This window comes from Salmo salar, unplaced genomic scaffold, assembly GCF_965601325.2.
Source record: "Salmo salar unplaced genomic scaffold, fSalSal1 ptg000743l, whole genome shotgun sequence".
Lineage (NCBI taxonomy): Eukaryota > Metazoa > Chordata > Actinopteri > Salmoniformes > Salmonidae > Salmo > Salmo salar.
The window spans coordinates 420,492-433,726 of NW_027675484.1; the positions used below are offsets into that span (position 1 = coordinate 420,492).

General features: G+C 39.9%; 1 protein-coding gene across 1 annotated transcript; it reads right to left on the reverse strand.

The window, feature by feature from the left end:
* Positions 1-1,558: 1,558 nt before the first annotated feature.
* Positions 1,559-7,134, reverse strand: LOC145877262 (uncharacterized). Its single transcript, XM_082972563.1, has 2 exons — positions 7,101-7,134; positions 1,559-3,123 (listed from the first exon to the last, which is right to left on the reverse strand). The coding sequence occupies exons 1-2, from the start codon at positions 7,132-7,134 to the stop codon at positions 2,216-2,218; spliced, it is 942 nt and encodes a 313-aa protein (XP_082828689.1). The 3' UTR covers positions 1,559-2,215.
* Between the last annotated feature and the right edge of the window lie 6,101 nt (positions 7,135-13,235).

Sequence of the window (13,235 nt, forward strand, 5' to 3'; positions counted from 1 at the left end):
AAACTCACTAGCTTCTAGAACTCTCGTCTTCCTAAAACTCACTAGCTTCTAGAACTCTCGTCTTCCTAAAACTCACTAGCTTCTAGAACACTCGTCTTCCTAAAACTCACTAGCTTCTAGAACACTCGTCTTCCTAAAACTCACTAGCTTCTAGAACACTCGTCTTCCTAAAACTCACTAGCTTCTAGAACACTTGTCTTCCTAAAACTCACTAGCTTCTAGAACACTCGTCTTCCTAAAACTCACTAGCTTCTAGAACACTCGTCTTCCTAAAACTCACTAGCTTCTAGAACTCTCGTCCCCTTGGAACGAGCCCAAACAAAAATCATCTCAAATACGGAAAAACATGCCGTATAACAAAACTCAAATCAAATTGTACTGCGCCGAATACAACAGACCTAACAGTGAAATGCTGACTTACGAGCCCCTAACCAACAGTGCAGTTTCAAAAACATACAGAAAAGAATAAGAGATAAAACTCATCTCCAACACGGAAAAACGTGTCAAAATAATATGTGATCCATGGTAACGCACTGGCTAAACACAAAACACAAAACTTTTTAACTGCCCACCCTTGAGACAATCAGCAACCAAGTTGTCCTCACCACAGACATGTCTGATTTCAAGAGGAAACTCCTGCAATATCCATAGTAACTTTCCACACCTCACTGCGGAGCTTCTCTCTCTTTTCAGGGTTCACTAGATAGGCATGTTGTTGGAACGGGGCCCAGTCCCCAATGTCATGCTCTAGTACATTTGGGTTGGCACATCTGAGAATGATCCCTGATATTATAAAATTACATTATAAAATTATCCCTGATATTACGTCAATATAATTGTACCCAAAAATTGTCAGTTGGTTGCATAAATCATTGATTACTAAATGTTACATTAATTGTAAATATGAAATATCAAACCAAATGTACACCCCTTTGTTAATATGTATTGGCAATAATTAACTTAATGGTGAGGCATGGAAAAATAAAACACGTATCTTTTGTCAGGCTGAATGTTTGAAATATGAGGTGATTTGAGTCATGCTTCTTCAGTAGTGGAATAAAGACAATTAGAATTTGAATGTTGTCAATAAATGCTGGAGTGATGTAGGATTGTTAATACAATTGATTATAGACCAATTTATTATACTGAGTCAATGTGTATAGGCTGCAAGGACGTTGAATTTAAGTTGTTTTCAAGTCAATGAAAAAAACTACATCTTCTCAACTTTCACTTTCAACTAAAACTGAATGTGTATTGGATGTTGGGCATAGTCTTATTTTCAACATCTTTTCAATTACATTTTGCTGGGTGGGATATTTTCCATGCATTTCATCATTAAGTCCTTTAGGAAATAATGTCTGGTGGGCGTGTCCAAATCAATAACCAAAATGCAGAAACAGTTTGGGATGAATTGAAAATCTAAACATAAAATGTGCTATATACACAAACATCTGCCACAATAATCATATTACTTGTATTTTTATTAAACAAGCTTCTTATAAACTGCACAAGCACCAGAAACACTGTTGTTATGACAAGTAGCAATAAATCACTGATATCGATTAGGGGGGAAATCAGGTTGTACATGCTGTTGAAACTAACACAACTAAAAAAACACATGGAAATGGGAGATATATTTTACCTCACTGGTTAGAGGACAACCTGCAGAAGACAGTCAGCTACATTTTGGAGTGATGCATTTAAATTTAGGGGTCGCTAAACAAAGGAACACAACACTTATTCATCGATATCATGCTAAAATCATTTGTGTGACAGGAGGGAGATGAGGTTGCACGTCCTGTTAAAACTAACAGCTAAAAACCACATGGAATCTGGGAATAATGTGTACATCCCTGGTTAGAGGACAACTTGTAGAAAACAGCCAGATACATTTTGAAGCGGTGCATTTTGATTCCAGTGGGTCACCAACATGGTAAGTGTAACACAACTCTTTTTGTGTTTGTCACTTTTAGTTAAATCTCATAAATAGTAACTCTTCCATTTCAGAGCCTGGATTTTCCCCCTGAGGCTAATATCCATATCATGCTGAAATCAATAGAACAGGGGACAAACGTTTAGGGTTCTACATTGTGACATCATTAAAATACTCCTTCTACAATGTTAAAACATTCTACATTGTGACATTAATTCATTGATATCATGAAACAACTCCTTCATGTATTTTCTGATGTTTGATCAGATAACTTTTATCAGATTATCTCTGGTCACAGCTATGAGATTTCTCTCCTGTGTGTGTTCTCTGGTGTTGAGTCAGAGAGCCAGAATCAGCAAAACTCTTCCCACATTGATCACAGCTATAAGATTTCTCTCCTGTGTGTGTTCTCTTGTGTGATGTCAGATGGCCAGATTGACCAAATCTCTTCCCACATTGATCACAGCTATAAGGTTTCTCTCCTGTGTGTATTCTCTGGTGCACTGTCAGATGTCCAGATTGACCAAAACTCTTCCAACATTTACCACAGCTATAAGGTTTCTCTCCTGTGTGTGTTCTCTGGTGTACTGTCAGATTATCAGATGTAGTAAAACTCTTCCCACATTGATCACAGCTAAAAGGTTTCTCTCCTGTGTGTATTCTCTGGTGTAAAGTCAGTTCTCCAGATTGACCAAAACTCTTCCCACATTGACCACAGCTATAAGGTTTCTCTCCTGTGTGTATTCTCTGGTGTACAGTCAGAATGCTTGATGTAGTGAAACTCTTCCCACATTGATCACAGCTATAAGGTTTCTCTCCTGTGTGTATTCTCTGGTGTACTGTCAGATGATCAGATGAAGTAAAACTCTTCCCACATTGATCACAGCTAAAAGGTTTCTCTCCTGTGTGTGTTCTCTGGTGTAAAATCAGCTTTCCAGACCGACCAAAACTCTTCCCACATTGACCACAGCTATAAGGTTTCTCTCCTGTGTGGATTCTCTGATGAATTTTAATGCCTAATGAGGAGGTGAATCTCTTCCCACAGTCAGAGCAGCAGTGAGTTCTCTTCCCTGTGGGTCTCTGCAGGCGTTTATTGAGGAGTTCTGATCTGGAGAGACTCTTCTCTGCCTCTTCAGCATCATGATGTTGTTGAGACTCCCCAGAGGATCCACGATAGTCACGTCTCTCTCCTGTGTGAACAACAAAGACAGACAGATGATTAAAGGCCCACAACAGCGAAAATACACTGTAAAAGGTGATGCCAACAGCGTAGCCATGATGTTGTACAACAATTGACATCTGTAATGAATGTAATGATTACTTGACATTTGTCTTAAAATGAGCAAGAATAGTCATATTTTGTCTTGTTTTCACATTAGTAGTAACATGGATGATTGTAGGCTAGAAATAAGTTATTCATGTTGTTGAAACTCTAAGCAGTGTGCCAGACGACTTTGGTCTCCAATATTGGCCCCTTTCTGTGTTTGCTAAAATTGCAGCACGAGGGCAATGCACACACAATATGGTTGCAGAAACTCCTCCCTGCTAATGAGGAAACCACTTGTTATGGATGTAGTATATCTGGTAATGAGGAAACCACTAGTTATGGATGTAGTATATCTGGTAATGAGGAAACCACTAGTTATGGATGTAGTATATCTGGTAATGAGGAAACCACTAGTTATGGATGTAGTATATCTGGTAATGAGGAAACCACTAGTTATGGATGTAGTATATCTGGTAATGAGGAAACCACTAGTTATGGATGTAGTATATCTGGTAATGAGGAAACCACTAGTTATGGATGTAGTATATCTGGTAATGAGGAAACCACTAGTTATGGATGTAGTATATCTGGTAATGAGGAAACCACTAGTTATGGATGTAGTATATCTGGTAATGAGGAAACCACTAGTTATGGATGTAGTATATCTGGTAATGAGGAAACCACTAGTTATGGATGTAGTATATCTGGTAATGAGGAAACCACTAGTTATGGATGTAGTATATCTGGTAATGAGGAAACCACTAGTTATGGATGTAGTATATCTGGTAATGAGGAAACCACTAGTTATGGATGTAGTATATCTGGTAATGAGGAAACCACTAGTTATGGATGTAGTATATCTGGTAATGAGGAAACCACTAGTTATGGATGTAGTATATCTGGTAATGAGGAAACCACTAGTTATGGATGTAGTATATCTGGTAATGAGGAAACCACTAGTTATGGATGTAGTATATCTGCTAATGAGGAAACCACTAGTTATGGATGTAGTATATCTGCTAATGAGGAAACCACTAGTTATGGATGTAGTATATCTGGTAATGAGGAAACCACTAGTTATGGATGTAGTATATCTGCTAATGAGGAAACCACTAGTTATGGATGTAGTATATCTGGTAATGAGGAAACCACTAGTTATGGATGTAGTATATCTGGTAATGAGGAAACCACTAGTTATGGATGTAGTATATCTGGTAATGAGGAAACCACTAGTTATGGATGTAGTATATCTGGTAATGAGGAAACCACTAGTTATGGATGTAGTATATCTGGTAATGAGGAAACCACTAGTTATGGATGTAGTATATCTGCTAATGAGGAAACCACTAGTTATGGATGTAGTATATCTGCTAATGAGGAAACCACTAGTTATGGATGTAGTATATCTGGTAATGAGGAAACCACTAGTTATGGATGTAGTATATCTGCTAATGAGGAAACCACTAGTTATGGATGTAGTATATCTGGTAATGAGGAAACCACTAGTTATGGATGTAGTATATCTGGTAATGAGGAAACCACTAGTTATGGATGTAGTATATCTGGTAATGAGGAAACCACTAGTTATGGATGTAGTATATCTGGTAATGAGGAAACCACTAGTTATGGATGTAGTATATCTGGTAATGAGGAAACCACTAGTTATGGATGTAGTATATCTGGTAATGAGGAAACCACTAGTTATGGATGTAGTATATCTGGTAATGAGGAAACCACTAGTTATGGATGTAGTATATCTGGTAATGAGGAAACCACTAGTTATGGATGTAGTATATCTGGTAATGAGGAAACCACTAGTTATGGATGTAGTATATCTGGTAATGAGGAAACCACTAGTTATGGATGTAGTATATCTGGTAATGAGGAAACCACTAGTTATGGATGTAGTATATCTGGTAATGAGGAAACCACTAGTTATGGATGTAGTATATCTGGTAATGAGGAAACCACTAGTTATGGATGTAGTATATCTGGTAATGAGGAAACCACTAGTTATGGATGTAGTATATCTGCTAATGAGGAAACCACTAGTTATGGATGTAGTATATCTGCTAATGAGGAAACCACTAGTTATGGATGTAGTATATCTGGTAATGAGGAAACCACTAGTTATGGATGTAGTATATCTGGTAATGAGGAAACCACTAGTTATGGATGTAGTATATCTGCTAATGAGGAAACCACTAGTTATGGATGTAGTATATCTGGTAATGAGGAAACCACTAGTTATGGATGTAGTATATCTGGTAATGAGGAAACCACTAGTTATGGATGTAGTATATCTGCCTGGAGCAAAAAATAGTGCGCAAAGATTTTAGTTTTTCACAATGTATTCTGAATATTACAGCGCACTATCAGGACAAGATCAGGAGTGCTACTCAAGGAAACTCACATTAAGCTCTGTGTCTATTCACTAATTCACCACCGTGGGGAAAACCCAGGGGAGTTCTCAGAGGCTGACAGCAAAAATAGCCTCCATTTAAAGGTTGATTATAAGTGCATTTCACATTACTTTGGATTATAATTGTAAGGCTCGTTTGAATCTCCTGCTTAATATGTTTGTGTTATTGTCGCAAATCAACTGATTTATACTTAAAAAAACACTTCAACCAGTAAAATGCTCCTTGGCTAGCTTTTCCATCAGCCTGACAATGAGGGTTTGAACAGTAAGTGTTTAACAAACAATAACATAGTAGAGGTCGACCGATTATGATTTTTCAACGCCGATACCGATTATTGGATGACCCCCCCCCCAAAAAAACATACCGATTAAATCGGCCGATTTTAAATATATATATTTGTAATAATGACAATTACAACAATACTGAATTAACACATTTATTTGAACTTAATATAATACATCAATAAAATCAATTTAGTCTCAAATAAATAATGAAACATGTTCCATTTGGTTTAAATAAATAATGAAACATGTTCCATTTGGTTTAAATAATGCAAAAACACAGTGTTGGAGAAGAAAGTAAAAGTGCAATATGTGCCATGTAAAAAAGCTAACGTTTAAGTTCCTCGCTCAGAACATGAGAACATATGGAAGCTGGTGGTTCCTTTTAACATGAGTCTTCAATATTCCCAGGTAAGAAGTTTTAGGTTGCAGTTATTATAGGAATTATAGGACTATTTCTCTCTATACCATTTGTATTTCATATACCTTTGACTATTGGATGTTCTTATAGGCACTTTAGTATTGCCAGGATAATCTCAGGAGTTGATAGGCTTGATGTCATAAACAGCGCTGTGCTTCAAGCATTGCTAAGAGCTGCTGGCAAACGCAGGAAAGTGCTGTTTGAATGAATGCTTACGAGCCTGCTGCTGCCTACCACCACTCAGTCACAGCTCAGTCAGACTGCTCTATCAAATATCAAATCATAGACTTAATTATAATATAATAAACACAGAAATACGAGCCTTAGGTCATATTCAATTTAATATCGCTCTTCAAAGACCCAGGAAGGGGTGGAGCCAAACAGGTGTTGTACCTCATTTCCCTCCTTCAGGGAACAGTAATTATAGTCATAAAGTTACACTCCCTTTCAGTTGGTCAACTTCGGTACAACATACTATGGGACAATACAATCATTCCCCAACTGACCCAAACAGATACTAAATGAAACGCCCCCTGGCAGACCACCCAGACCTGACCCCGCAAGATGCTTCAGTTGTCAATTTATTAATTGTCTTTTGTTTGAAACACTCCTGTCAATGTTGAGTAAGGACGCACACCTAATTACACATATAGAAGTAGGATTAGTCTAATAGCCTACAGCTGTGTCTGTCCCAAACTCACTGGCGCAGGAAACTCTGTGGGCCCAGAATATTTTATACAATGTTGCAAGCTTGCCTTCTTCAGTTTCAGGCTACCCAGTTGATAGTAGATACAATGTTTCAAAATCATTGTAGACAGGCCATGTGCAGCCAATGTGATTTATAAGGTATTTATTTTGATCAGGATATTTTCTAACTGCAGTCTGCAATGTTTTTATTTGTTGGCTATTTTTACATAGTTGGCAATAAAAGTTACTTTTAGATTTGTATAATTTATATTTAGATTTAGATAGAATGTAGATTAATCACAGACAATGATTTTGAGATACTATTAGGAATTAAAATGAAACTGTTCCATGAAAATGAAAATATGAAAATCATAACTGGCACCAGATCAGTAGAAATGGTCAGATAAATTGGCACCAAATGGAAAAGGTTGCTGACTGCTGGTGTAGTCTATTACCAGAAACTATAGGAGCATAACGACTGCTGGTGTAGGCTATTACCAGAAACTATAGGAGCACAACGACTGCTGGTGTAGCCTATTACCAGAAACTATTGGAGCACAACGACTGCTGGTGTAGCCTATTACCAGAAACTATAGGAGCATAACGACTGTAGTCTATTACCAGAAACTATAGGAGCATAACGACTGCTGGTGTAGCCTATTACCAGAAACTATTGGAGCACAACGACTGCTGGTGTAGCCTATTACCAGAAACTATAGGAGCATAACGACTGCTGGTGTAGTCTATTACCAGAAACTATTGGAGCACAACGACTGCTGGTGTAGCCTATTACCAGAAACTATAGGAGCATAACGACTGCTGGTGTAGTCTATTACCAGAAACTATTGGAGCACAACGACTGCTGGTGTAGCCTATTACCAGAAACTATAGGAGCATAATGACTGCTGGTGTAGCCTATTACCAGAAACTATAGGAGCATAACGACTGCTGGTGTAGCCTATTACCAGAAACTATAGGAGCATAACGACTGCTGGTGTAGCCTATTACCAGAAACTATAGGAGCATAACGACTGCTGGTGTAGCCTATTACCAGAAACTATAGGAGCATAACGACTGCTGGTGTAGCCTATTACCAGAAACTATAGGAGCATAACGACTGCTGGTGTAGCCTATTACCAGAAACTATAGGAGCATAACGACTGCTGGTGTAGCCTATTACCAGAAACTATAGGAGCATAACGACTGCTGGTGTAGCCTATTACCAGAAACTATAGGAGCATAACGACTGCTGGTGTAGTCTATTACCAGAAACTATAGGAGCATAACAACTGCTGGTGTAGCCTATTACCAGAAACTATAGGAGCATAACAACTGCTGGTGTAGCCTATTACCAGAAACTATAGGAGCTTTGTGGGCTATACTCGGCCTTGTCTTCGGACGGTAAGTTGGTGGTTGTAGACATCCCTCTAGTGGTGTGGGGGCTGTGCTTTGGCAAAGTGGGTGGGGTTATATCCTGCCTGTTTGGCCCTGTCCGGGGGTATCATCGGATGGGGCCACAGTGTCTTCTGATCCCTCCTGTCTCAGCCTCCAGTACTTATGCTGCAGTAGTTTATGTGTCGGGGGGCTAGGGTCAGTCTGTTACATCTGGAGTATTCTCTTGTCTTATCCGGTGTCCTGTGTGAATGTAAATATGCTCTCTCTAATTCTCTCTTTCTCTCTTTCTTTCTTTCTCTCGGAGGACCTGAGCCCTAGGACCATGCCTCAGGACTACCTGGCATGATGACTCCTTGCTGTCCCCAGTCCACCTGGCCATGCTGCTGCTCCAGTTTCAACTGTTCTGCCTGCGGCTATGGAACCCTGACCTGTTCACCGGACGTGCTTGTTGCACCCTCGGCAACTACTATGATTATTATTATTTGACCATGCTGGTCATTTATGAACATTTTAACATCTTGACCATGTTCTGTTATAATATCCACCCGGCACAGCCAGAAGAGGACTGGCCACCCCTCATAGCCTGGTTCCTCTCTAGGTTTCTTCCTAGGTTTTTGGCCTTTCTAGGGAGTTTTTCCTAGGGAGTTTTTCCTAGCCACCGTGCTTCTTTCACATGCATTGCTTGCTGTTTGGGGTTTTAGGCTGGGTTTCTGTACAGCACTTTGAGATTTCAGCTGATGTACAAAGGGCTATATAAATAAATCTGATTTGATGATAACGACTGCTGGTGTAGCCTATTACCAGAAACTATAGGAGCATAACGACTGCTGGTGTAGACTATTACCAGAAACTATAGGAGCATAACGACTGCTGGTGTAGACTATTACCAGAAACTATAGGAGCATAACGACTGCTGGTGTAGACTATTACCAGAAACTATAGCTTAACGACTGCTGGTGTAGCCTATTACCAGAAACTATAGGAGCATAACGACTGCTGGTGTAGCCTATTACCAGAAACTATAGGAGCATAACGACTGCTGGTGTAGACTATTACCAGAAACTATAGCTTAACGACTGCTGGTGTAGCCTATTACCAGAAACTATAGGAGCATAACGACTGCTGGTGTAGCCTATTACCAGAAACTTTAGGAGCAGAACATCAGAATGTACGAAGGCCAGCAGCAGCAGGAGGAGTAGGCTAAGGAAGAGGTTTTTCTGATGGTTAGGCTATCTTGTTTCAGAGGGGTGTCATCAATAGCCCATAATGACAAAGTGAAAACAGGTCAAAAACAGAAATACCTTATTTACTGAAGTATTCAGACCCTTTGCTATGAGACTCGAAATTGCTTTCAGGTGCATCTTGTTTCCATTAATCATCCTTGAGATGTATCTACAACTTGTTCGGAGTCCACCTGTGGGAAATTCAATTGATTGGATATGATTTGGAAGGCACACACCTGTCTATATAAGGTCCCAGAGTTGACAGTGCATGTCAGAGCAAAAACCAAGCCATGAGGTCGAAGGAACTGTCCGTAGAGCTCCAGGACAAGCTTGTGTCGAGGCACAGATCTGGGGAACGGTACCAAAAACAAATTCTGCAGCATTGAAGGTCCCCAAGAACACAGTGACCTCCATCATTCTTAAATGGAATACTGTTCCTAGAGCTGGTCACCCGGCCAAACTGAGCGATTGGGGAAGAAGGGCCTTGGTCAGGGAGGTGACCACAAACCTGATGGTCACTCTGACAGAGCTCCAGAGTTCCTCTGTGGAGATGGGAGAACCTTCCAGAAGGACAACCATCTCTGCAGCACTCCACCAATCAGACCTTTATGGTAGAGAGGCCAGACAGAAGCCACTCCTCAGTATAAAGCATATGACAGCCTGCTTGGAGTTTGACAAAAGGCACCTTAAGGACTCTAAGACCATGAGAAACAAGATTCTCTGGCTTAATGAAACCAAGATTTAACTCATTGGCCTGACTGCCAAGAGTCACATCTGGAGGAAACCTGGCACCATCCCTACGGTGAAGCATGGTGGTGGCAGCATCATGCTGTGGGGATGTTTTTCAGCAGCAGGGACTGGGACACTAGTCCGGAAAGTATTATGTGAAATTATTTTGATGTGATATTTAAATATTGTGTGAAATTATTCTGAATTGATATGAAAGTATATGTGAAATTATTTTGATGTGATATGAAAGTACAGCAATTTATGTTTCTAGAAACGTATTGCAATTGAGAATCAATTCACATTTTGATGGAATATTTGGCTATTTTACCTGAACAGAGCCAGTCTACCTCTGAAAATAACATACAGTCCTTGGACCTTGAGGAGTAACGGGGGCAGCAATCAGCAGTAGAAACAATAACAAAGCGTACTCCCTGCCCGTTTCAGTAAAAAGCTGAGGGATGGAGCTGGAGAAATGTAACCATCCATGATATCAACATTATAGTTTTAACCATGTTTTGAGGATATACAGTGTTTGTTTATATTTACTGACAAACATAGTAAAAAAAGAGTAAAAAAAGCTTATATTTTGGGTTCTGATGGGGTTCGACAGTTGAACTAAGCTCATGAGGCATTTATAAGTGATTTATTCAAGAAACAGATGGGTACATATCATTAATGTATAAGTCCCTAAATGGATGTAACAACTGCTGATTGCCCCTTTAAGAGAACATCTTGGGCTAATCTAATAGGAGATATTGAGGACTACAGTATTTCAGGCATTGTCATTGGATGCATTTGATCAATTGTTAACGTTTTGTTGATGGTCCACTCTTGATGTTCTACACGTTACAGTGAAGCTTCAGCCATTCCTACAGAACAACATTAAAGTGTAGAACCCCTTTACTGCATATTGGTTCAACGACTGCAGAGACGGTACTTACTGGTGTTAAACAGATCTCCAACCTCCTCTTCTACCTCCTTCTCCTCTTTCAATGTGACAGTCATTTCCCCCTCCTCCTCTTTCACTCCATAAACTGCATCCTCCTCTTTCTCTTCCTCCTCTTTTACTGTAACATCCTCCTCCTCTTTCACTCTGAATGCGTCTTTCTCTTCTTTCACTGAAACGTCTTTCTCTTCTTCTTTCACTGTAACAGCCTCACCCTCTACTTGTCTTTGTGGTGTGATATCCTCTTCCTCCTTTTTCACTAGAGCTTCTTTCTCCATCCAGCAGACCTCCGCTTCTTTAGCAGGAGGAGAGTAGCTTAGTGAACTCATGGTCGGGGATGTTAGCTAGCTAGCATTAGCGACTAGCCTAGTTCTAAGCTAACTTAGCAAACCAGCTAGCTGACAAACAACGTAAATATATAATTACATGGGCCAACAAGTACATACAACAGAAGTGTGTTTAATACACAGCGACTAATATACACCAAACCAGTGTAAAGAGCGTGAATGTTGTAGCTATGTTTGCTAGAAAGCTACCGAGGTGTCTGACTAGCTGTTGTTGTTGAAGGAGCGTCCCGTCCACTAGATTATACGTCACACTGGCAGCATCGCCTGAACCTAAAAGACGCACATCGCCATCTGCTGACTGGACTGGGCAACGCAGTTGAGGAACCAAACGTTTATTTTTCATTTATTTCAGAAAAGTTTAATATTATATTAAGTCGTTCAAAGAGAAGCATGTGTTGATTGATTCGTGTTTAATGATTGAGAATTTAAAACAAACTTTACACCCACTACATATTTGCATTGAACCATACTTCTGACATGGATCATTTTGACCCCAGAGGCATATCTTTTATCATAGCCAAAATGTATTTTATTAAATTCTACCAATTTTTCATGACTTTGTCAATCAACTTGTTCTTAATAAATCTAAATCATGGTTTAGTGTTTCTGTATCAATATGGACTTTTAACAAATTCAAATCCTTTGGAGTCATTTTGACCCCAGCCAAAAGCACCTTTGATAAATAGGACGTTTATTTCAAATCAAAATCACATTTTATTGGTCACATACACATGTTTAGCAGATGTTATTGTGGGTGTAGTGAAATGCTTGTGTTTCTAGCTCCGACAGTGCAGTAATATCTAACAAGTAATATCTAACAATTTCACAACATAGACCCAATACACACAAATCTAAGTATTTGAATCTAGGTTTCTCTGTAGACATGATCCATCCCACCAGAGGGTGGAGGGGCTCCTGTATCAGTGGTTTTGATCAGATAGACACCTGCAGACACACAGTATAGTGCCTCCCATGTACTCTCCTAAGATTGGACTTTTCTATGCCACGTATCACATGACTGTGTACAAAACTGCCAATGGTAGAAAACTCTGCCAGCGGTTTACAATGCATTCGTGAAGTATTCAGACCCCTTCACTTTGGAGGAGAGAGCAGCTGTAACACAGTACCTGGTCTAGTTCATGACATTGAGGAGGAGAGAGCAGCTGTAACAGTACCTGGTCTAGTTCATGGCATTGAGGAGGAGAGAGCAGCTGTAACACAGTACCTGGTCTAGTTCATGGCATTGAGGAGGAGAGAGCAGCTGTAACACAGTACCTGGTCTAGTTCATGACATTGAGGAGGAGAGCAGCTGTAACACAGTACCTGGTCTAGTTCATGGCATTGAGGAGGAGAGAGCAGCTGTAACACAGTACCTGGTCTAGTTCATGACATTGAGGAGGAGAGAGCAGCTGTAACACAGTACCTGGTCTAGTTCATGACATTGAGGAGGAGAGAGCAGCTGTAACACAGTACCTGGTCTAGTTCATGACATTGAGGAGGAGAGAGCAGCTGTAACACAGTACCTGGTCTAGTTCATGGCATTGAGGAGAGAGAGCAGCTGTAACACAGCACCTGGTCTAGTT

Bases quoted from the DNA above. Each gene is read 5' to 3' on its own strand.
- LOC145877262 (XM_082972563.1), bottom strand. From the start codon at position 7,134: ATGATTTTGAAACATTGTATCTACTATCAACTGG. The intron at 3,124-7,100 runs GTAGCCTGAAAC...TTGTTCACACAG, and splicing joins TTGTATCTACTATCAACTGG to GAGAGAGACGTGACTATCGT.